Below are 26,831 nucleotides of genomic sequence, written 5' to 3'. Positions count from 1 at the left end.
TGTGTGTGTGTGAGAGAGAGAGAGAGAGAGACGACATGCTTGCCATGCAAACTGCAGCTTGCTCTCATCCTTTAACATCTCCTTTCGCATCTAATGATACGTAAATAAATTTTTTTATAAGTTTATTGTTTTCTTATAAACACCCTTTTATTATTAGTTATTAGTAAGTGCAACCTTTTGTTTTCTTCTTACTTCAGATCTTACTTTTTTAAGTATTATGTTTAATATTATTAGTAAGTGCAATCTTCTTACTTTTTTTCAATATGATGTTTATGTGCTTTAAGTTTATGTAAGTAATTTTTTTGGGAGTGATAATGTACATGAGAGTGACCATCATAGTAGGCCGCATGTGTGTGTGTGTGTGATACAAAGAAATAGAGAGAGAGAGAGAGAGATTGTTTCCACTTTGTGTGTGTGTGTGTGTGTGTGAGTGAGAGAGAGAGAGAGAGAGAGAGAGAGAGAGAGAGAGAAATAGTAAGTGAAGCCTTTTATTTTCTTTTTTAAGACACTTTAATACCCTTTTTCTTTGTTTAAGTGTGTGTGTGTGTGTGTGTGTGTGTGTGTGAGAGAGAGAGAGAGAGAGAGATTGGTTTTATTGTGTGTGTGTGTGTGTGTGTGTGTGTGTATTTCAGAGAGTTTTTTTATTGAAGGTGATTTTTTTAAATGTTTTAATAATTTGAATAGCAAGCAGGTGGGTTGTGTTTGTGTGTGTGTGTGTGTGTGTGTGTGTGTGTGTGTGTGTGTGTGTGTGTGTGTGTGAGAGAGAGAGAGAGAGAGAGAGACTATTTCATTGTGTGTGTGTGTGTGTGTGTGTGTGTGAGTGTTTTTTTAATGAAGGTGAAAGTTTTTTATAATGTTTTAATAAAAAACTTCTTTATATTCATGGTGGTTAATGTGTTAAAAGACACATTTTACTATCTTATTTGATTAATTATGATGTTGTAAATAATGAAGAAGTGGTCTCTCTCTCTCTCTCTCTCTCTCTCTCTCTCTCTCTCTCTCTCTCTCTCTCTCTCTCTCTCTCTCTCTCTCTAACACACACACAGACACACAAACACCGAGAAAATTATAAGGACTTACATATATTAATTCAAACACACATGGTAGTTATAATTATGAGTTTTACACCCATGCGCACGCATATAGTAGTTACAATTATGATTTATACACACTCACACACAGTAGTCATGCATCTACTTACTTGTATGTATGTATGTATGTTTGACAGAGATGGAAGAGGTGACTCTAATTTTTTAAAGCATATAAGGAGTACACTTTCCTTTGAGGAAAGGTCGAACTTGGCTTTAGGATTTAAGCGTCGCTTTTTTCATAAGCTAAGCTAGTTTGGGCCATGGTCGCCATGGTCGCTTCAAGATGTTGGTGGATCGATGTTTTAAAAATTATAATATGTTTAGATTCAAAACAATTAGATGAAAATATTGCGCTAATGATATTAAAGAAAGTCTAGGCTTGATTGATTTTTATGAAATAGACTATAATGTCTTTGGTGATAGAGATCAAATTCGTCAAGTATTTGACAAAGTTATTAAATGTATCCCAAAGCATAAGTTGATTCGAAAATAAATATGGTTGTTTTCTTATTCTATGACCATTGGTACTTGAATAGTTAGAGGGTATGGTACATTATGTTGCTTTGTTGGAGTGACCTCTGAGTATGCTTCAGGCATGATCTGTCGTGTAGGCTCAATACTGTGTTTGACTTCTCATGCTTTTCTTACACACTCTCTCTCTCTCTTTTACTAACTATAAAAAAAATCATGATTTTTTTTAATGTATAGTTGACACAAATCATTAACATCTCCATCATCACTTGAAGTGTCCCCATAGCAATGGCAATAAGAGATGTGGACTGAAGTGAACTCCTAGTAGAAAGCCCATGTATAGACAGGGTAGGCTTGTAGAAGAGATCCACTAACAACATGATCTCATTAAGAGCAATGTCATGTTAATATCCATGATACATTGGACCATTTGCATGAACTCCTTGCATAATTTGTGCACAAATCCACCTATGATCTGCTTCTCCTCAATGTTAGGCATAAACAAGGAAAGATACCAATATTCCTTGGCATACTTACGCAATGAATCCACATGTAATAATGACATGCATTTTTCCCTAAAGCTCCATTGCTCTTGAGTAGCCCACAAAGTTTTGTACCACTTCATAGGCTAAATTTGCCCAATCCCATTTGTACTCATGCATTACTTGCAGCCACCATTGTTTAGCTTTGCCTCTAAATTTGCATGCCACTTGCTTCACTTTGTCCCCTTCATTGCATGGAAATGCACAAAAGTAGGCATCCCAATTGCGAATCCATTCCTTGAGCTGTATACAAGTGACTCCTTCCCCTCCAAAAGAGAGAAAAGCTTCTACAAATGATTCACCATGTTTGAACCATAAGCTTCCAATAGAAGTAGAAATCATACTATCCACAAATTCATCCTTTGTCAAGGACTTTGGTAACTTGGAATGTATGACCTCATCATATAACTTTGGTAACTTGGAATGTATGACCTCATCATATAACCGTGCATACCTATCTTCAATGGAAATTATGGCTACTTCTTGTTGTTTTGACTCCATCAAATCATGCCTATCCTTTCTTCCTTTCCATAGGACTTTGACAATTGTAAATCAACATGAGAAACATCTTTTGGGTTCTCTTGAAGTGCTATCTTCATACTTTGAGTGTACCCATTGGAAGTTTCCACCTCAATTTCAACCTTTCCATGCCGATTAAGCCCACAAGATGATGATGGATTTGGAAATGACCTTTGTGGTTGTGACCCACCTCTTGTCCTATCAAGGGAAGTGTTAATCTTTTCCACACACCTTTGCACTTCATTTACCCCATCACCTTTGCACTTCATTTACCCCATCACCTTTGCACTTCATTTACCGGCCTCTTGTCCTATCAAGGGAAGTGTTAATCTTTTCCACACACCTTTGCACTTCATTTATCCCATCACCAAGCTTCTTGAAGCCCTCATTTATAGCATTGAACATTTGCACCATGAGAACATTGCTTTGCCGCATATGCTCATTGTTTTGCCTCAAAAGCTCACTGTTTTAGAAGCAAATATCCCTTTGTGCATCCTTTATAGCTTTGGTGATAGTAACCTTCAGCATATCCAAAGTAATGTGCTTCAAAGAAACTTGTGCACTTCCACTTGTGTGCCCTGTCATGCCCTCATTCACCATGTGATTCATGTCATGTAAAGGCATTCCCTCTTGTTCACGGTCACCCATGGTACCAAATTAGGTTTCTTGGTGCTATCGATGTTGGAATTGAAAGATCAAAGTCTTTCCACGTTCGTCTCAATGAGAAGAACACTTCTATCACCTTGGATCACCACTTTGAACACCCCTATACCTCTCTATTTTGACTTTTAGCTAAAAGTCAACTATGAGGGCTTGACCATCCAAACGGTCATGGAATTGGGAACTTGTTGGATCATTGGGAATCTCTTTAGTAGTTTTCTTAAGCTATGTAAACACCTTCAATTCAGTTCGTACCATTTTTGACTGAATTAGGGTTTTTAGCCTGACAGAACTGTCCACTTTGTACCCTGAGATGGTGTCAGAATCCACCACTTGATGGCTAGTTAGGACCGCCTTAAGACACCTTTTTAAAACTTCCAAAGTCCCTTGAGCGATTTAGTACTGAATTGCACTTCTTTGCCTACTAGAAAATCACAAAAATTTTGCCATAGTTTCCCCGCAATTTGGCCCAAAACTCAATCAAAATGTAAAAGCAATTGCCCAATATCCATTCATGATCTAACGCCCCAAATGATCATCATCAAAATCATATGCTTGCTCTTGTGTGTGACCTTTATGCTTTAACCACTAGCAAACATCCATGGCATATCCAATCAAGTGATCAATGGCTACCATAGCCTCGGCATGCTTGTAATATAGTCGATTATATGTCGAAGAAGAGCTTTATGCTTGCCGATTTCCGAGCCAAGCCTTCCCACCCTCGTACCTAGTCCGATTCTAGGCACAAGTTATGGCCAAGTCTTCACATCCAAGTACCTAATCCCCCTCCTTGCCGCTTTACCAAAAGCACTCACGAGACAAGGAGAGTTCATGTCATGCTCCCCCTTGGCCTCTCAACCAATGACAATGGTACCCTTACACACATACTAGATTCTATGAATCAAAGTGAATACAATGTGTGTGAGAGTGGTGTACAATCCAAAATGTAGAGATGGAATCACTTACAATAGTTGTAGCTTAATCCACTTTCCCATTATCAAACTATTAGGAATGAAAAATGTATTTATTTTCTAACACAATGCTTCATTCAATCTTTAGATTATTTCTTTCCCTTAGGGTACATTTTTGAAATATGTAAGCTTGGTTTATGCATGTGTGGGAAAGCACCCTAGAGGTGCAAGATATTGTGGTAAGATAAGAATGCCAGATATGATATTGTATGGTGTGTGAATGTTGAGAGACACATAAAAGAATGTGGAAAAGGGAGTGCCAAATGGATGATGATGTGTAAAGTGGGATAAGGCTAGAAGGCCTATATCATTGTATGGTTCATTGTGAATGAAATAGAGATCTTGTGTTGAGTGTGCAATATCTCTCTCTCTCTCTAGTCATGGAGTTTCTTGTGTGGTTTAATCCACCTTAATTCTTATGCTTAATCTTGTGTCTATCACCACCATGATCAATCCCATATTAGGATTGTTAACATACATGAGAGGTTGATTATTCATCTTCCTCATTACTCCCATAAGTGTGGCTTGATAGAGTGATAGGATCTATTTGAGAAAGATATTTGGAGATGTAGACTTATAAGTGACTCTTGCAAAAATAACCAAACTTCTACCATGCTTCCTTCTGGACTTTTTCTCTTTCTCTCATAAAGTCCTTGAGGATTTTTAAAAATTTCCATTAGCTATGAACAACACCATAAAGTGCCACTTTATGCACCAAGTGCACTACAACATGCACCACAACATGTAATTAACTTAGTAAGTATAGATCGAGGAAAGTTCTCTTCAATTATACACACTACCTCTATATCCATATTTAGTAGTGATGTGTGTGAACATCAGAACCAGCCATGACACTTTTTCCCTCTTTAGGAGGTTTTTTCCCACATGCTAGTATAAACCCATCTTGGGGTATACTTATCATCTTTGTATATCACACATTCATTATCTATCTATCATCTCATTATGTGCTCCCTTGTGCTTCTCCACTATGTATGTGTCTGTGCATTCTTGTTATCCTATTTCCAACATTTGGTAACAAAGCATACGCTCCTTGCCCCTCTACCTACAATTCACCCTGAGTCGCCTATCTTTATGAATCAGATCTTAAATCATCAGATCAAGGATCCCTTCTAGGAGAAGAAAGAGGACCTTGAAATGTGCAATAATTTTGGGACCAAATTTGTACTATTCTTCATCATAGTAATGTCAAAACTACTACACAAGTGTGCAGATACACATGAAAGCATCATCAGACACTTGCCACCAAAATGGATCTTGTCTACAAGCTACACTTCAGCGACATCGATCTCTACATCTTACGAGTAAATTTTTAACTCACTTTACTCTGCATTTCTTTCATACACCTTGCAGGTATCCATTGTCGATGGCCTTATTAGTAGCCACCTTAGTTGTATCGATAGCACTTGTAGATTGCATGATTACTTGGTTCAGTATTATCAAAAATGGTATGCAGTGATGTATTGTGGATGTTATCTGCTAAGGGATAAGGTTAACAGGACCAACTATCTATTATATGGACCTATATGATGCGGCATGTATGGTAGCCAAAAGGCTATGGAATGTTATGGTTGGTACTGAGAAACGTATTGATTCTTCTGATGAACATAATGTAGAAGAAACATCTGTAGACACAAACTCAGTTTCACATGGTATGCTATCCTATGGTATGCTACCATAGGATAGCATACCTCCTATGTAGAAACAAACAAAGTGGGATGGAAGAGATGTGTAGGCATATGTGTTGCTTGCTTTGTCAGTCTCAAGAGGAGTATCATTCCTTACATTCGATCATGCAAGACTATTAAACATGCTTGGTATGCACTTGTGTCATTGTACCAGCCACCACAGCAGGTAATGAAGCATGTGTTGCTCTTCTACGAAAGCAACTAGATTCAGAATTCCTTACAAAAATCAAGAATTTTAAGAAGCAATTGGCCAATGTTGATGAAGTGTACCTTGACAGTCATTGGTGCCTATCATCTTGAATACGTTGCCGGACTCGTATCAAAGTTTTTCTTCTACCATCAAAATCATGATGAAAGGCAATCCAAATGTCTTGAAGTTTGAGGAGTTGGTTTCTGTGCTCTTGCAAACAACAAGAGAAATCCAAGCAAAACAGATATGTCATGCATATAGGAGATCAGGCTTTTGCTGCCAATCAACAAAGAGGCAAAGGCAAATCCTTTCCTCATGGTAGTTGCAAGCCAAAATCAGAGTCGTTGGGCAAGCCTATAGACAAGGAAGGCGACAAGCCAAAGGAAAAGGGCAAATGAAACCTAGTCACCATATTAATGAGTGCAAGAAGCGACTAGAGCTTATACATCTAATGTAGAAAATAACAAATCTATAAACTATATAGGGCTTTCATTGTGCAATGCAATTTTGATCCTTTGCATAAGGATGTATGCATGGCTATTTACAGATGTACATGTCTAGTATTTTGACAATGGTGCTAGCAAGTGCATTACTTCTCATTGTAGTTTGTTCTCATCACTTAAATCTACTCCATAGGGAAACATTATTACATGTGCAAACAACTCCTTATATCATGTAAAATGAGTTGGTAAAATTGTTCTCACTACAACAATGGTGGAACAATCACACTCTCAAATGTATTATGTGTACTAGGGATCAAGAAGAACTTGTTATCTGTCTTTGCCATTACTAAGGCTAGCTTAGTGGTTCAGTCTATGGATGACAATTGTATTATTCATGATTGCAGAGTGATGGCAAGATAATTGTTACATCTGGTACTTTGTATCATGACCTTTATAGACTAGATGCATATTAAAGATAAAAGCACGTTGTATGTGCAATTTCTACCACAAAGAAAATGAGTGATGTTAATCTATGGTATGCACGCTTAGGTCACTTGAACTTTGGTAGTTTACTACGTTTGCATAAGCATAACATGGTATTTGAGCTGCCACATCTTAAATCCCCTTTCAAATATGTTTTTGGGATTGTATTCATGGAAAAATATAGCGGACATCATTTCCTAAAGATGGTTCACAACTAGAGCTATCCAAAAATTATAGCTTATACACAGTGATGTATGTGGTCCTATGAAGACACCATCTATTGGGGGGGGCTACCTCGATTTTGTCACATTCATTGATGATTATTCTAGACATAGCTAGATGTATCCCTATTGAAATAAATATCAAAGGTTTTTATGTGCTTTAAGCACTACATATAAGACTGGTAGGTACCCTATGTACTGATCGAGGCACTATAAGAGATGGGGAGCATTGCCGCGCAGCAAAGCAACGTTAAGAGGAGAGAGAGTAGAGAGAGGGAATTCAAGTAGGTGCACAAGGTGTACACAATTATAGTGCACGGCTATGCACACACGATTATAGCCAGATGTAGCTAATATGCGGCTATATCTGCACGCAGCTAATACACGGCTATAGCTGTGTGTATAGCCGCATACTAGGAAAACAAAATCCAGACATTCTAGAGAGCATTCCAGAGAGCTGAAAATATCCCAATATCACAAAAGAAGATGCACAAAATGTGATCCCAATATCACAAAATAAGAAGCACCAAATGTATTGTAATACAATTAAATATGGACTAAATCAAGACTAACAAATTGAGCAATTGTTTAGGGTTAATTAGGGTGAGCTTGGCCCAACATCTGTTGTATCTTCCATCAAATCCATACATGCTAATTGATCTATCTCAAGATCCATATGTTCCATTGATCAATAAGAAGATCTATCCCACTAGCAGTGGACTCAACATCATCTTCATCATCATCGGATTCAATTCCTTCCTCATTATCTTGGATAAAGTCACCTTCATCTTGATTAGTTGGTGGTATTTTATGTTTCTTCATCTTGTACTTGATCCTCCACATGTTCATTTTTTATTGCCAATTTGTCCATGAGCTCTTTAACATCCCTATCTTGAAAAATACTCTTTGAATGTGGAGAAACTTGTATGACATACCACCATTTCTTATTATTTATATCCGTGTGAAACACAACCTTGTAAGAAAAAACACATAGAATGTAAATTAAACATGCATAAGTATGATATAATAAAAGCTTATGGTTAGAAATTAGAATTTACTGGTTCACAATGGTGAGGTAGCACAATTAGGTCCCTCTTTGTTTCAAAAAATTTTATGGAATCGATCGCCACAAAAAATTTTATGGAATCGATCGCCACAAAAAATTTTATGGAATCGATCGCCACATAATCTCTATGAATAGGCTTTATGCATGAGCTCTATGCATAAGGCTTAATGTATGAGGCTTTATGCATGAGCCTTATGCATTATGCTCTATGTACAAAGGCTCTATGCATGAGCCTTATGCATTAAGCTCTATGCCCAAAGACTTTATGCACAAAGGCTTTATGCATAAGCTCTATGCATAAAGACTTTTCTACGAGGCTTCATGCATGAGCCTTAAGCATTGAGTTCTATGCATAAAGCTTAATGCATGAGGCTTATGCATTAAGCTCTATACATAAGCTCTATGCAACATGAGACTTATGAATTAAGCTCTATGCATAAAGACTTTATGCATAAGCCTTATGCATTGAGCTCTATGCATAAGCTTAATGCTGCATAAGGCTTAGGCATAAAACTTTATGCATGAGCTTATGCAAATGCTTTGTATAAGCTTAATACATAAGCTTAATGCATTAAGCTTATGCATATGGCTTAAAGAATTTATATATATTCACTTTTATCTTTATATGTTCACCTAAGAGAGTTCATTCTTTGGTTAGGTTAAGAGAGTTCATTCTTTGGCTACTGGAAGCTCTTTGAAGCAACAGTGCCTTAGAGGTAAGCACCCTTATTTCATTTATAGCACCTTCGGGTGCCAAGGCTTTTTTTTCTTTAGTAAATTCTTGTTTTAAGCTTATGCATGCATGCTTTATACATGGCCTTATGCATAAAGATTTATTAAGCTTATGCATGCATGCTTTAATAAAGCATGCATGCATAAGAAAAGGATTATATATAAGCTTTATGCATAAGCCTTTATTAAGCTTTATACATGGGCTTATGCATAAAGCTTTAATAAGCGTGTGCATTAAGCTTTTTTAAGCTTAATACACAATCTTTATTAATCTTATGCATAAGCTTAATACTTTAAGCTTATGCATAGACTTAATGCATAAGCCTTATGCATAAGCTTAATGCATTATATGCATAGGCGTAATGCATTAAGATTATGCATATGCATAATGCATTAAGCTTATGCATTATGCTTAATACATTAAGCATTAATTCATAATGCATTATGATTAATACATTAAGCTTAATGCTTTAAGCTTGTGTATAGGCTCTATGCTTTAAGCTTATGCATAGACTTAATGCATATCGCTTAATGCATAAGTCTTATATATAATGGTGTAATACATAAGCCTTGTGCATTACGCTTATGGATAGGCTTAATTCGTGCTTGTGCATTAAACTTATGCATAGGCTTAAATCATGCATAGGCCTAATGCATAAGCCTTATGCATTAAGCTTATGCATAAGGCTTATACATAATGCTTAATGCATGCAAAGGATTAATACATATGGCTTAATAAGCCTTATACATTCAACTTATGCATAGGTTCAATGCATAAGTACCATGCATTATGTTTTTTATGTAATGTATGCTCTATGTGATCTATGTTTTTATGTAATGTTTTTATACATATAGATGTGGCCATCATGGGGTGCATCACCAACAACAGACAAAGATCGGATATATGGAGGGGCATCCTCTAGTGCCATGCCCATACCCATAGTAGTTGATCGAGATTTACAGTGTGTTTTAGAGGTACGGGTGGCTTTTTGAAACTGCCTAAACTCTAGGTATGGGGCCAAGTAATTGAGTTGCTCAGGCTTATCCTCCACCTAACACATCAGCTATCCCACAATCACCCACATCTATGCTTCCCACCACCTTCCCTACCCCCATGGATGACCAAGATAGAGCTTGAAAAACAAATATTTTGATATAAGTTTGATCAAAAACAGAGAAGGGAGCACAAAGTTATGACTGTTTTAGCGAATAGTACCAAAATTGTATATACCTGCCTCCAGCTCTGTGAAGAGAGGCAATGATTTCCCTTACTAGAGAAGTAACTTCCAAGATGCATGGTGGGTTGAGGTCACCCAAGGGAGTAGAGGATCCTCTTATAACAGATCTGGAAGCAAGCTACTCATGTGGACACACTAAGTTTTGAAGCGAAGAGGGAAAAGATAGAGAAAGGAAAGCAAAAGCTTGATTCATGAAGCAGAAAAAAGACTTCCAATTGGAGAGGACTACAAGAGTAGGAGAGCATAATGCTTAAGGAAAAGTCATCGTGCTATACATTGATGACATGCTGCTCACAATCCCTAATGATGATCATATTTCAGCTTTTATAGAAAGCTGATTTACATATGTCTTTTGAAATGTCAGATTTTGGCCTGTTACACTATTATTTGGGCTTTGAGTTTCGGTAACATAATGATGGCATTGTTATGCTGTAGACACAATACATATAGGCATTGTTGAAGAGGTTCAATCTTGGAGATGTTGTGGAACCTGGTTTGTGACTTCGGGCTGGGCTAGATGTTATAATACATGAGTGTCCACCACGAGTGGTTTTTTCTTTCACCTTGGTGATTCATGTATATTATGGAGGCTTACTAAGAAGAAACCTATTGTGGCCACTTCAAACTCTGAAGCTGAGTATAGGAAAATGTTTACAGCTACACTTGAGTGTGTTTAGCTCACACGCCTTGATGATTTGGATATTGCGAGTCCTTAGCCATTACCATCTATACTAATAGTTAGAGCACTATGATAGTTGTGAGAGGAATCCAATTTTTCATGCTCCCACAAAGCACATTGAAGTGCATTATCATTATGTCAAGGAGAGATGCTTCGCAGAGGGGAAATCAACTTGGCTTATGTGCCAACATCGGACCATATGGCAGATTCATGGAGGCTCTGTCTCATGAGAGAAGCTTGAAGCTTTTCACAAAGCTTTGAACTTACTTCCCTTTGAGGATTAGTCTGGGCTCCCTCTCATAGTCCAAAGAGCCTGGCACATCTCTATACTTTTAGTGCTAGCTCACCCCTTGTTCACATCATAACTCCCAGAGCAGCCCCACTACCCTTTCCTCATCCACTGCATCATCCACAATTGCCTCATCAATAAGCTAATTTGTGGGATGAAATTTGAGCTGATGTTTGGCTAGTATGGGCTGGTTTACAACACCTTTTTGAGCATTCATTTACTCCACACATGGCTGCTCGGCATTGTACAAAGATGTCTTATGAGCATACATTTTACTGTTTTTATCATAAAATCATGGGTTAAACTGAGTTCTTCACAAAGACATCTCTACTCACCAAAATCTACTTTGTGGCCAGATAAAAGAGTGTATACCCTTTGGTTTCTAAGCTGTATCCCACAAAAATACATTTTATTACCTTATCATCTAGCTTATTACATTGTTGCTCAAGCATAAGAGCGTAAGCAAGACAACCAAAAACGTGTAAATGAACCATATAGGGCCTCCTACCATTCCAAGCTTGTATCTCACATCTATGTTTGGTGCATGTTTGTAAAGGCTCGCATTATGAGGAGAACCCATTGGTATATGTGTCTTTGGTGGGAACCCTAGCTTAGACACCGATGGGACCATTTTGTGACCATTGATGGTTAGGATATGGTCAAGGGTTTGAGTATTAGTTGGGGTGCATGGGGGCCCCATGGCGGGGGTTCAAGGGCAAGAGCTCTCGGCCGATAGTATGGATTCATTATAAGTGGGCGGTGTGAGATTAGTTGGCCATGTTTTAAGGATAGTGCGATCGTGTCTATGTCGCGTATTCTCCCGCATTGTATATGTGTCTACCACACCACTACAACACTATATATGGACATATAGTTATCATAAGCTAAGGCATCCAACGCTTTTGAGTATTCACACCCTAATACATCCTCCATCCAGAGTCTATTTAGATTTCTATCTAAGCTCTACTTGAGAGAGCACAAGTGGATAGCACCATCACATTGTACCTATCTCAGAATTTTAGATTCTCTCCATTCTAGAGAGCTTCATAAACTTCTTGATGTACTCTCTAAGCAGTATACCTTTTGTGTGAGTTCATACCATTGCTCATGGTATCGATTAATAAGCAAAGACGAAACAAATGACATATTCATTTCCCGCTTCAATTCTTCCCAAGTGTGCGGCATAGTACCTTCCTTAATCATATGTCTCCACCATTGATGTGCATAATCTTCCAAATGTAAGGATGCAAACTGCACTTTATCCCTTTCACTCTTTGGGTAGAGCTGAAAGTATGTATCCAACTTGTTCATCCACTCCTCCAACTCATTTGGGGCTGATCCATCACCCTTGAACTTGGAGAGAGAGATCTTGTCTTTCACATCCTTAGATGCAGTAGATGATGCATTCTCATGATGGTATGAAGGCTTGTACTTTTGCATTTGCACATATCACCCAAAGAATTGTGCAAAATCCTTGTACTCCCTCTTGAGAAAGTGTGTCATTTCCATCCACCTATCATGAGCTTCTCTTTGCTTCTCGATGAACAACATATGTTCCCAATTATGTACATCCACATCATCCACATCACACACCTCTTCTTCAATCATGGAGTATTGATTTGCTTTGGGCTGTCTACAAAGATACTCATCTAGGATCCCCAACATTGGACTCCACATGTTTGAATGTAGGTGCATGTTGTCTTTCATTCATTTGAGAGAAGAACCCGCTTGAAACGAAGTAGGCTTTGTCTCCCTCATCATAGAAGGTCTTTGAGCATCCGCCATAAACCCAAAAGAAACATTCTTGATTGAATGCTCATGTGTCAACTTAGGAGAAGCCTCTTGCATCATTGGTTGTTTGCCTTCCCTTTGGCCTTCAAAAGCTGTCTAAAAATGTTGCTTGTCTTCATGTTGACCACCGCGACCACTATCATATGGATGTTGACTCATTGGTCGAATGACATTCTCTTTCAAAGCTTCCATCCTTGTAGCCATAGTGTTAAGTTTATCATTTACCTCCACCTTTGTAGCCATAGAATCCATCTTTGCATTGATTTCCATTAGCATTTGTAGGAGGGCGTCATTGGAGACGGAATGTGAGGATTGCGGGGTATACTTGGGGACACTCCCAACATTCATTTCTTCCTCCACTTCTCTTAAAGCTTGCCCAAAAGTTTTCTCCGGCACATCCAAAATGCCATGCTCCATTGCTTCCTCCCCTTCTACTTCCTCGGAGGCCAATGCATTGTGCCTCGGTCGTCCCTTGGGTTTCGGTGCCATAAAATCCCTGTTTTTTTAAAAAATGATGATAGATTGGGGTAGGGTTTTCGGATTAAAGAGATATATAGCTTGATAGAGAGCTAATGAGATACTCTAGACCCCTATGCAAAGACCCAAAAGAATTGAAGTGTGCTACTACTCTCCGTTTTCTCATGGATATGGACTAAAATAGTATTTTGGCTATATCTTGAGCTAGAAATATCAGAATTCAAAACTTTCTTGTTCAAATCGAAGCCCTTGATGAGTTCTACAAGCCTATATAACTATATCTATGAGACCATAAACACTGTATGACTGAATTAGGGTTTATCAATCCTGGTAAAACCCTAATTTTTACCCTAAAGGAATATCGGACTTCAAAGGTTAAGGGCTTATTGGGTAGATCTAAGGAAGTACTAAGGGCTTGTGTAATCACCTTTAATTTAGTCCTAAAGGATTTTGATTGAATTAGGGTTCTGACATTTCTGTAGAATCTTGCCCAAGTGTCATTCTTAGTGACCAATGACTTCCCGCTTGTCCCAATTCACTTGTTCAAGCATCCAATACTCCATTGGCATCCAAAAGCTCATAGAATGTGCTCACCAATGCCCATAACTCCAACCATGCATAGGATTTTGGAAAAAATTTGGCATAATCTCCTTTGTATTAGGAGCCAAATCTCAATCTCCTAAGCATGAAAGCTCAACATCAATACTCATTGGCATCTTGCATAAACTGCATAACACATTGCCCCAATGTTTGCCTCATCCAATAGGCATAAAATCCATGCATAACCCAAGTGGATCACTGCAATACATGTAGTACCAATGTCTTCAATGAAGCACGTCGAAGCTTGTTAATCTCCTAGCCAAGCTCTTTCCACCCTCGTATCTAGTTTGATTCTAGGCACAAGTTGAGGCCATGTCTTTACCTCCAAGTACCTAATCCTCCACCTTACCGCTTTCCCAAGGCACTCATGGCACGGTGGATTCAAGCCACTCAGGCCTCTTCTCCAATGCCCGAGGTACCTCACAACATACTAGATGCTAGGAATGGAAAGTTATGAGAACAATTGTGATGTGGTAGTGTGCTTTGCTTGAATGTAAAAGCAAGGAAGATTACTTACAACCACATGGCATGACTCATGCCCTTTTACAACTCATTCATTACAACCAAAGAGCATGGACTCATTCATTACAACTCATTCATTACAACCAAAGAGCATGGACTCATGCTTTTCAATCAAATCCCAAGAATCTTCCCTCCATCCAACAAAACCACTCAATTCCAATCACCACAACAATAGCATGTGAGGGTAAGCAAGATCAATAGCTCAATCCACAATCTCATATGCATGCCCACACTCCATGTGACTCCTCATAGCATTAAGATGGCTATAAGTGGTTCAATGGCATCCAATATCCTTAGCAATGCTCAAAGATATGAGAATATGTGTCATATCAATGCAAAATTGGTGCCAATAGCTCATTCATGGGTTCCAAAATGCTTCCAATGCATAGAATCACATCCATTGCATTCATGTGCATGCATAATACCATGCATTTGATGAAGATTCCCTTCTCTAATGATCAATGGCATCCCAATGGAGTATGGTAAGCCATAGATTCATCATAAGGGCATGAATGCTTGCCTTGATAATCAAACTCTTCAAAAAGGCATCCCACATGTGGCTCAATGGCAAGTGATAGCAAATAATTTGCTATGTACTCCCATTTTTGGCATGTAAACAATACCAACAATGAGCTAATTAAGCATGTAGGAAACCCTAATTTCTGTAATTTAGGGCTTTCTACACATGGAATCCCCAAACTTGTCCTTGATTACAATGGAAGCTTTGATTCATGTGAAAAATGTTGAATAGCCACTTACGAAAGAGTGTTTAGAACCACCATTGATTGATCTTGATGAAGGAAATTGCTTTAATGCCTCTATTTTTGAAGACTTTATTCTCTGATTTTTGGAAGTTCACCATAGTTACAAAAAACACCAAGAACTCTTGCAAATGGTCTCCACTTCTTCTCAACCCTTTGTGCCAAACTTAGAAGGACTCTAGCCATGCTTCTTTCACTTGGTAGCTATCAACATTGAGCTGTGAGGCCCTTCATGAAAATACCCACAAATTGCTCAAGGATGGCTCAAATACATGGCATTGAAGCTTCTAATGTTGAGCAAATGGTGTTATGGAGGGTAAATGACCACGCTCTGGTTCTAGGGTTTGAGTGAGGGAAAGAAGAGGGACTAGAAAATTTTAAAAAATCCCCTCAAAATTGATACTCTACCTCTTCCTCATGAGTTGCACAGCAAAAACCATAAGGTTTCAGCTCAAACGGGGTATGTATGGAGATTAATGGCCATGGAAGCTCCAAGAAATAAGGTAATTAGTGAAAAATATGAGGACTAAGAAAAAGTTAATCAAGATTAGTTAATTTTCTCCTAATTTTGGTCCTGTAGTTCAAATTTTGGTGTAGGTATCCCAAAATTTAGTCCCATAACCCAATTTTTGGCCAAAATTAATCAAAATGGAGCCTCTAGCACCCAAATCTCTCCTAATTCCTCAAGATAAACAGATTTAGAGCATGATTAGGAAGAATTAACCAAGGAAGGACCAAGAAATTCAAGAAAATTTCCAAGAAAATCAAGAAATACCAATCTCATACACCAAGAACCTTGAAAGTGGATCAAAATCAAGGCTCTGATACCAAATGGAATAAATCTAGAGTTAAGGATGAAATCAAACATATGAAAGATGAATTCTAGCATCCATTATATATGAAATTAGCATTTCCAAGCATCATAGCCAAAGATGAACAAGAGAGAGAATCCATATGTGTATGTAGCAAAGAGAGAGATACACAATGGCCTAAGTGTGTAATTAACCTCTCACCAAGAGGATGGCTTGACCATAGATGGCCATCTCTATAGTAGGAGCCAAAGGTACAATGGAATGTCCAAGATTCGTAAAATAACAAAAGGTCCTATCCATGTGCCCAAGGCCTTATTTATAGTGTTTTACCCATGGGCCCATTTACATGTATGCTATAGGTTCATGACACTCCATATAAGATAACTTGTTTTACTGCTTGTGAAGTAGTATGGCTAAATAAGAATTTTAGTGGACATGGGAGCTCAGATTAGTGGGGCTACAGACTTGCAATGCGATAACAAAAGTTTCATGGCTATTGTTAAGAACCCCGTGTTTCATACTCGAATGAAGCACATTAAGATTAAGTATCATTATGTGTAAGAGCTAATTGTGGATGAGATAGTGGAGATGGAGTCTATTCTACAAACTACAACTATGTCAACATCATCTTCACCAAGTCTCCTGGGAAGGATCAACTCACTTGGTATCTTCATTGACTTAGAGTTGGGCCAAGAACATAATCTGTCTTTGGCAGACATTGAGGGGGTGTGCTCGTATAGACTCAATGCCTACCTCTTAGCAAGCATGTTGGTGCACATTTGTAAAGGCCCCCATTATGAGGAGAAACCATGGGTGCATATGTCTTTGGTGGGAACCTTAGCTTATACACTGATGGGGTTGTTATTATGACCATTGATGGTTAGGGGTTTGAGCATAAGCTACATTCATAATAAGTGGGCAATAGTCAATTAGCCGATTTTGAGGGTAGTGACCGTGTATGCTGCGTAACCACCTGTGTTGTATACACGCTTACCACACCACTTGTATCACTATACATTTACATATATATATATATATATATGAACATAGTTGTGTGCACCTACCACACCACCTGCATCACTATATATATATGGACATAGTGACCATGTATGTTGCATAACCACCTGTGTTGTATACGTGCCTACCACACTACCTGCATCACTATATTTGGACATAGTTATCATAAGCTAAGGCATCCAATGCTTGTGAGTATTCACACCCTCTACACTTAGTACATCCTTCATCCAGAGTGTATCTAGATCGCCATTTAAGCTCTACTTGAGAGTGCACAAGTGGACAACACCATCAAATTGTACCTATCTTAGAATATTAATTTCTCTCTATTGTCTATCTATTGCATTGTCTATTACACTTTGTTTTGCTATCTATCTTTCTTCTATGCTATATTCAATGCTGCATAGGCACTGGACATTATCGAGTTTTTCGATTTACTATCTACAAGCCTGTTCAAACAGCATTCATCTCAAATATTGATCCAATAGGATTCATCTCAAATATTGATCCACCAAATGAGTTTTGTAAGGTTTTATCTTTTTTCTTCTAAAATTATACCTTACAAAATCTAATATTTTTATCTTAAATATATTTTGCCAGATGGAGGCGAGGAGTTCAGGCTTCCAAGGAAAGATAATCTGGTTGCCCGAAGATTTTTTTAATGCTTTGTTCAGGTGTGTTAAGATTGTGAACACTATATTGGGTTGGAATGCTTGATGTATATTATACCAAGTTTGGTGCTTTATTCAAAGAAATGTAACTAAAGTGCTTTAGGAGCTTCTACATGGATATATATAGCAAACATGGTGTGTTTGTATATAGGTTGACAAGTTGAGGACCATGATACCCAATGGACTTCAAATATAAAGCTTTATCTGTACTCACCCTCGAGGACCAACCTTTTGTTTTTATGCATACAAGAATACTCTTTCTAGTCAAGGACCAACCTTTTGTTTTTATGTATGCAAGAATACTCTTTCTAGTCAGGACGGGTCATGACACTAATTGACCGTCCCTAACACTAATTGGAGGAGCGGTCATGACACTAATTGGAGGAAGCATGAAGTGAGAAGTTTGCAGAAGTTGGCTAGAAAAAAACAGAGACGAGCCAAAATATTCACGTGTAGGGAGACAGGGCTAGTGGTACGTGGTAAACCTATAGCTGGAGCTCACGGGGTAGGGGTTGATGGGTTCAATAACATTAGGGTAGGCGTCACCATGCGACTTCCCGTGAGATTTTCTGGCACTCGGGTCCAGGAGCCTGCAGGATGATAAATGCATGCGCCTTCCTCGTGGTTTCAGCAAATTGCCTGAGATGTGGCGAGAAAGCTTATAACAGGTATTGTGTTGGAATAACCGGACCACGATGAGGATGAGGGATGGTGACTTCAACCTTCTCGTTGCATTGTTTACTGTGTATACAGCCATAGCTACTGGCCGCCGCTCTTCAGCTCCGGCCGCTGCGCCAGCTCCGGCTCCTACTGATGTGTGCTCAGTTCCCAGCCCTTCCCTGGAAAAGTTCATCGAGCCCCTCACCTTCCCGCCCGTTATCGATGTCTCCCGCGGACAGCGCGTGATGCTCGGTGCATACAAAATAACTCAGGTAAATTCCTTTACTTGTAAATCGTTACCATGCAAATGCAAGCAAGTGATGGTTCATTACTCATCCCACGAGTATATTGTTGATTATCACATTGGCGCAGGAACTGCACCGTGATCTGCCCAACACCACGCTGTACGCGTTTGGAACGAGCCAGGAGACAGCTGTATTCCCAGGGCCAACTCTAATGGTTTGGAAGATATTTCACCCTCTTTAGCAAGCTAATTTCCGCAAGCTCAACGTTACTTTGATTTATGGCCTCTGGATAGTTTTGATCATGCGTTCCTATGTTGTTGTCTTGCAGGCACGGCGATGCGTGCCGGCGCATGTGCGGTGGGAGAACCACATTCCAGACGAAGTCCATTTCTTGCCGCAGACTGTGTCAGTGAAGTGGGCGAATCCAAGCAGGGGTGGGGTGCCAGTTGTGGTGCACCTTCACGGAGCGGAGGTTCCCAGCATCTACGACGGCAATCCGGACGCATGGATCACGGCAAAGAACGAGACCGGCCCGGCGTTCGTGACCCAAGACTACGTCTACCCGAACACGCAGTCGCCGATGGCTCTGTGGTATCACGACCACACGATGGGCATCACGCGGCTGAACGTGCTGGCCGGCTTGTCGGGCATGTACATTCTTCGGCCTACGGAGGAGGAAGAGCGCATGCTAGGGCTGCCGGATGGAGCCCCTCTCGTCTTCAAGGACTGGCGCTTCCACCATAACGGCTCCATCAACCTGCCGGGTCCCGGCATCATCGCCCCCCTCAACTGGTGCCCTGAATGGTTTGATGTGTGGCTCGTCAACGGTAAGGTGTGGCCCTTCGTGCGCGTGTTCGCCAAGCCTTACCGATTCCGAATCCTAAACGCGTGCAACGCCCGCTTCACCGCCCTCTACCTTAGCGAAAGCACTGTCCCCTTCCTCCAAATCGGCACCGACGGAGGGTTCCTTTCTGAGCCCATACCCGTCGACGACCATTTCATCTCCAGTCCAGGCGAGAGATCCGACTTCATCATCGATTTCTCCGGGCTCGACGACCAGACGGAAGTGTTGCTGCACAACGCACCCATTGAACCCGACTCTTGGTACCGTTCATACACGAGGCCCCAAACGCAAGTGATCATGAAGTTCGACGTCGTTGACGAGGATGGCCTCCAAGAAGGCTTGATCGAGCATCCCGACTACCTCGAGAAGCTTACATCTTACATAGGACAGACCAGCGTCAAAAACAAGGTATCCCGATTCCTCTGTCGAAAATTGTTGTCTGTCCTTTAGCCATGGTTTGCGTCGAACACACAACCCCATGGAGTTGTTCATATGGACGTGTGGTGATGGCCCTTCCTCCAACTCCGTGTTGTAGTTTGTGCATGCCTATATAGGTTCTCTCTTAGGCAGATTGGCTGTTTGGCTAGTGCAAGGTCTTTTTATAAAGGCCATGATCCACCTGAGTTCAAGTCTCATCGTTGGTCGTATACACTCTCGTGTTGCATTCTACCACGTTAATACCTCTCTTTTCCGTAGGGTGTGTAATAAAAGAAGACCCTCGCACTTTTTTTTTTGCCACCACAAGTGGGACAGATTGGTTAATAAGAGAGCCCTTATAAAGACCATGATCCACCCGAGTTCAAGTCCCACCATTGATCGTATATACCCTCGTGTTGCATTATATCGACGTTAATAACTCTCTCTCCCTCTCTTAGAATCACACACACGAGTTCAAGTCCCACCATTGATCGTATATACCCTCGTGTTGCATTCTATCGACGTTAATAACTCTCTCTCCCTCTTTTAGAATCACACACACAGAGTTATGCATGCAAAGGCTGTAATAGAGGCTATTACAGTAGTTGTACATTCAGAGGCTATTACAGTAGTTACATTCGCTGAACTCATTGTTAACATTACATTATGATATATAGTGCCCGTGCCTTTTCATATCTGAGTGGACACGTGCATTAATATTCAATACTCCCCCTTCATGCTTGTGTTTTCATATAAGGAAGAATGTACTTATGTAAGAAAGAGATACACACCATTTTCCTCTCAAGGTTTATGGTGCTTCACGTAATTACGTGCTATAGATTCATATAGTATGCAATGCATCAACCTGGATCAAGAGTTGCGTGGATGATCAGCAACATGATAGCTTTATTCTTCATCTTCAATCCGGCATGAACGATAATCTGCACATGAACTTTGATTTTCTTTTCTCTATCTTGATGTGTACCCTTACTCCCCCTCAAGAGAGTGAAAAGGAAACACCTGTCTTCACTTGAAGGAGCTTCGCCATGCCAACCCACACGATTGAAAGAGAAGAATCTCAACGGACAGGTTTCATCTATGATGCCTGCACATCATAGTGCTGAGGTAACCAGGGTGCCAATGAGAAATCCACAAGTATGCATGGGTAATTTACAGGAATGAGGCACCATGAAGAAAGGTTCCATCCACCCGGATCAAACACACGGTAAGCATATAGGACAACATTAATTTCCTCCTCCATTTTCACACGAGCCCTGGGAGTGGGAGTCCTCACAGAACCAGCATAAGAATGAAAGTGTTGCAAAACATCGGCAACATACAGGCCAAATTGATAGCGAGTTGAAAGCGGGATTTTGTTAGTATCAATAGGCAAGTTGCAAAAATGATTGCAACATGCATGGCCAAGCGCTTTTCCTTCACGAGCAAAGGTTCTTGTTCTGCTTCAGCATCGTATTGCCTCCGTATTGCAGGTTTTCTTCTGCTTCAAACTTGCCGAGGCTCTCGTTGGTCATGAGCACAAGGGCTATGTCTTCTTCAACACCCTTGCCCAGGCTCTTTTCTTTCACAAGCGCAGGGTCTTTGTCTGCGTCTTCAATTTTGCCATGTCGCTGCAGGTTGTCCTCTGCTTCAGAGCAAGTTGTGTATGCTTCTCTAAGTTCTCTCTCAAAGTCGCACACACAGAGTTATGCATGTAGAGGTGATTACAGCAGCAGTTACATTCATCGTTGTTTTTATTATCAAACATTACATTATTAATCTGAGTGGACACGTGCATTAGTTATGAACTCCAGCTATAGGGGCTAGTTAGGTTTACCACCAACCCCTACTAGCCCTATCTCCCTACGCGTGAGTATATTTGCTCGTCTCTGTTTTTTCTTGCCAACTTCTGCACACTTCTCACTCCCTCCTGCTGCACACGAATTGAGGCCAAAACCATAAAATTCAGCCTTGGTGAAATCGGAGTTATCATGAAATTCAGCCGGTGGGTACTGCCTACCGATTTCAAGCATTAGATCCACTAGTGCGCTTTGTTGTGCTCCGAGTCCCTCCTCTTTCAAGCATTTTAGCATTTACTCCCTTTTCTGAAATTGTGAGTGCCTAGCATCTAATTTGCTAGCAATTGGACAAAGCAAAAACCCTATGCCCATCCTTACAATATAAGAAGTTCCGTTGAGAATGCGTGCCCAATTAGTAAGTTTGTACACACAATCTATTGCTTAAATTGTTACAAATCATCCTCCTGTTCAGAAACTCACTCTTCTGATTTTGATTTTTTGGTTGCACGTGAATTTTAGTGATTCCATGCATCATTATGTAGTATTCTTTTCCAACCAATCAAGAAGATCCTCCCTTTTTCAAAGTTACACATTTTGATTTTGTAAGTGCATAAAGAAAATTAAGACATAGAGCCCTAATAATAATACCCAAAAATGGGGGCACCAAGTAGTATCAAAACATCGTAGCTATGTATTCGTATTGAGCCACCGCACAACCTCAATACGGTGGCCTGCCCGCATATCCTCAATACAGGGCCTCCCCTTGCAACACTTGCCAACTGCCTCTCTCTAGAGGGGTATAAGCTTGCATTTTCTCCTGGGTATAAGCTTTGCACTTTCTCCCTCTTTGTGATTTCCATAATAACTTTCCCCTATATATATATATATATGTATGTATCCCTAATATATTACCTTCCCTATATCGCAAATAAATTTCCATAGATGACACATGGTGTTGGCTAGTACTTCAGGAGCGAAATATAGCGAGGGCTTATATGATCATATGCTCATCATGGTTGTCAATGGGCTAATGTTAATAGTAATGGGCATAATTACATTAATATGATTGCATATGCAAATAACTATCGGTTGTTATTGTTGTCCAATATTTTGGAGGTGGTGGAGGTCATGCAGCCTCTTGTACGAGAAATCACAATGGTTGCTCACATGAATTCAAATCAACAAATATATGAGTACACTATAGGCAACATGACATGGGATGATCCTATGGACATGGAGCCAATCGTGGGGAGCTTTGAGATCTGGGAGGTGATCAATTTATGGAGGTTTGCTCATAACTTCCATATGCACCTTGTGCAGTTCCAAGTCCTCAACGAGCAGGCAATCGACAGCGTGGCTTATAGAAACAACGAGTGTTCCATGAGAATACCATACCCAAAGAATGGCACATGCTTTCGAGGCTATCCGCAGAGTCCTGCCTCATATTATCAAGGCTGGAAGGACACCTTCTCATTGTGGGGAAATTCTATGGTTCGTATCCTCATACATTTTGCAACAAGGGATGGTGAACCTTTTAGCTTCGATCCAACTGAAGGACCTGGTTATGTGCTCCATTGTCATATTGTCCAACATGAGGATCACAGCATGATGAGACCCTACAAGCTCCATTACGTCGATGACACTACATACCATATCATGGCCAAATAAATGAGTGTTTTTTCATCTCCTCTGTACTACTATCACTCCTTTTTTGAAGTGTTTGGTCTGAGCAATCAACTTTTATGGGTACGTACTGTATGAGACTTTGAAAGAACAACGAGCCTGAAATGTAAGTGCACAAAAAAATTAATGTTTCACAACTTTTAACAAAATAACGTTAATGACATACAAATGCACCTTCTTCGATTTGTATGGCAACATCGATCTAGATACAACCAATAGATATTTCATTTAAACCAAAGTGAGTAGAAAATGTATATTAATAAAATAGTTATCACAATGGAACAAGCTTGAGCAATTATTGAATTGATTACATTTTCTTTTCCCTGATTGTGCAACTCTCTACGAAAAAATGCTCATATTGCGACTCTCTACGGAAAATTCTCTCTCTCGCATGTGATCTCCACAAAATTGCAGATGATTCTGTCTTTTGTGTCAAAGCCGTAATCAAGCAAGCTTTTCATGGAAAACCGGTTGCAAGCTTACATAGCAAATTTAGAAAAGAATGGTGTTTGAGTATACCTTATTATAGATGTACCATTGCTATTGATTCTTGGGCAAATAATCAGGACAAGCCACTAATCAATATTATATGCATTTGTTCAAGAGGGATAATTTTTGTACAATTGATACTTCTCTATGAGAGAAAACTACACATTATATTGAGATTTCGAGTGTATGAACGATCGATTAAAACATTGTTACAACCATAGCCTCAAATAATCCTATTGTAATAAACTTGTAGGTCGAAATATAATTGTAGAATATTGAGAAATTACATGGGTGCTTTGTGTGACACACACGTTGAATTTGCTTTTAAAAGACATGGACAAATTTAACTTTGTGCAGCAAACCTTCATTCATGCAAATTCCCAAGATACACACGTGGAATCCTTGGTTTTACAGTTTAGGTTTCAAGATTTTTCATTATAGTATTATACTTTTCTCGAGTGGCCATGAATTTTTTAGGAATAACTAACTACCTTATAAGCATAAGGGTGGTTGCAAGATGAGGGTACTCACTTTCGTTCACTCTCTCTAAAATTGGGACATCCATGCATCTCGGGCGGAGTACCTCGATCGTGATAGTGCCGCGAATTAAAAGACGACACGTGCCTCCCGAGCCTAAATCGACATATCTCGATCGAGATGCCAACTAATGCCATGCTAGCAGGTCCGGGTTTCCAGGCGTCATCCATGTCACCAATACATGTCACCGCCACCACATTATCTCGATCGAGATATCTATGCCACTCGGATCCACATCAGGGCCACGCTGTATCCCCCTAGGCATATTTGACCAGCACATCTCCATCGTCCACGTATCTCGAACGAGAAATTTACATCAAATCGCGACCATTCATTGTTCGAGGTAATGGGATACAATCTCCACCGTCCCCATATCTCGATCGAGATACTGAGATCAAATCTCAGCCGTCCAAATATCTCGATCGAGATACAGAGATACAATCTGCACCCTCCAAATATCTCGATCGAGATACGTAGATGCAATATCCACCGTCCAATTATCTCGATCGAGATACGTAAACGTAATCTATACCGTCCATTCACGTACGTTGGAAGATGCGATCTCGGTCGTTTAAATATCTCGATCGAGGTATATAATGAATCTTGACCGTCGAGATACCTTGTCGTGGTAATGCCTTTAAATCGTGGCCGTCCATGTACCTCGAACGAGATAGTAATATCAAATCTCAGCCGTCGATCCTTCCCCAACCCTAAAATTAGGTGTGTATCTTGGCCATATGTTGCACTAACCCTAATATCCAGAGCGTTAATCTTGCAAACCCTAAACTGCATGATGTTACCGAACCTCGATCGAGGTTATAAAACCGGAAAACTTTTTTTTTGCCTCATTGTCACAAGTCGTTTTCACTCTCCTTGCTCTCTTGATTTGGATTAGCATTAGTGAGCCCATTAGCTTTGTTTTTTAGCTTCATTAGTGCTACTTAGCACTAAGCATTAGACCCTTCACATTAGACCCTTCACATTGGACCCTTCACATTTGGCTTAGGTTTTAGCATGGAGTCACACAAGGAGGGCCACGAGGAGGGCCGCTCATCTATTGCGGACCTCATCGCGGAGATAGACCGCGAGTTAGCGGCTATCCGTAGGAGTGCTAGAGACACTCCATCTACATTACATATCATGGCAGACTTGGAGGCGATGCTTGCGTCCCTTCGTAGCCTTCACGATATTGTTTATGTAGATGAGTGGATAGCCCACCATCGCGCTGCTCCTGTGTCACATGGCCTGACATATCGTCAGGTCTGTGATCTTGCTCCTATTAGGGATGGAGCCTACCTAGATCTTTTCCTCAATAGTCGTGGGATGAGGCCTGGGGCGGGCAAGCCCCTCACTATTTCGCGGTGTTCGCATCCTCGTATGGCGGCACATATCTATAGTCGATATGTTGCCGCATATGGGAGGATGCCGAACAACCACCAGATTCCCATATACTTCGCAAAGCAGTTATATGCGGAGTTTGTCTTAGGGGAGGAGGTGGATTACACCAGCCATCGTCCGAGTGGTGGTGCTGTCCGAGGCCGTCTCCCGGACCAGGGTAGGCGGCCTCCACCAGCCCTTCGTGTAGCACCTACCACAGATCCTTCATTTGTGCCATTGTCGACAGTAGAGGCTCTTGGCACCCAGGTCGGCATTGACGTACGGAGCACCACGGAGAGCATCCAGCACGTGGTGTGCCTGTTCTCACGATCTATACCGACGACAGATGTGGAGGTATTTACATATATATTACGTCTTAAGTTTTTTTGGTCATTTATCTTCATGTTTATATATACTTTTCTATATTTTTACATGAGTAGCATGGTTGATTGTGTCACGTAGGTTCCCACACCTACCACTGAGAGGCTCACTCAGGAGTTGGTAGAGGCGAGAGCGGAGATTGACCGCCTCAGAGCTGCATTACAGATGGCAGAGGCAGCTACTGCAGAGGCACAGCATCTGAGAGAGTCCGACATCCAGCAGGTAGGTTTCTCTTGCACATAAAAGAGTTATAATTAAGGTCCTAAGTTATAAATTTCTTTAAGTAATACCTAATGAGAGACTAATCAATTATTTTAATGCTTTACTTTTTTGCGTAGGCTCGGACCGAGGTAGAGAGCTCCAGAGCTGAGGCACAGCATCATCAGATTATGGAGCAGATTGCCCAGCACAGGGCAGAGCAGCTGATGCTGCATGTTCGAGAGTATCGTAGAT

General features: G+C 40.3%; 1 protein-coding gene across 4 annotated transcripts in view; it reads left to right on the top strand.

The window, feature by feature from the left end:
• Window positions 1-23,597, top strand: part of LOC147640076 (multicopper oxidase LPR1 homolog 1-like) — a 121,293-nt gene extending 97,696 nt beyond the window's left edge. Inside the window, exons 1-4 of one of the 4 annotated variants that reach the window (XM_086776827.1) lie at window positions 18,582-18,881; window positions 18,982-19,068; window positions 19,183-20,106; window positions 23,232-23,597. In XM_086776827.1, the coding sequence (XP_086632953.1) occupies window positions 18,645-18,881; window positions 18,982-19,068; window positions 19,183-20,106; window positions 23,232-23,579 (1,596 nt within the window). In that variant the 5' untranslated portion in view covers window positions 18,582-18,644 and the 3' untranslated portion in view covers window positions 23,580-23,597. Of the gene's footprint in view, window positions 1-18,581; window positions 18,882-18,981; window positions 19,069-19,182; window positions 20,107-23,027 lie in introns of those variants that run through there. The other 3 variants (XM_086776812.1, XM_086776819.1, XM_086776805.1) reach the window with 3 other exon arrangements.
• The last annotated feature ends 3,234 nt before the right edge of the window (window positions 23,598-26,831 follow it).

Source organism: Cibotium barometz, chromosome 3 (genome assembly GCF_041138505.1).
Source record: "Cibotium barometz isolate CiBa-2024 chromosome 3, ASM4113850v1, whole genome shotgun sequence".
Classification (NCBI taxonomy): domain Eukaryota; kingdom Viridiplantae; phylum Streptophyta; class Polypodiopsida; order Cyatheales; family Cibotiaceae; genus Cibotium; species Cibotium barometz.
Note: the sequence above shows the minus strand (reverse complement) of the source record. Positions and strands in the feature narration are given on the sequence as shown.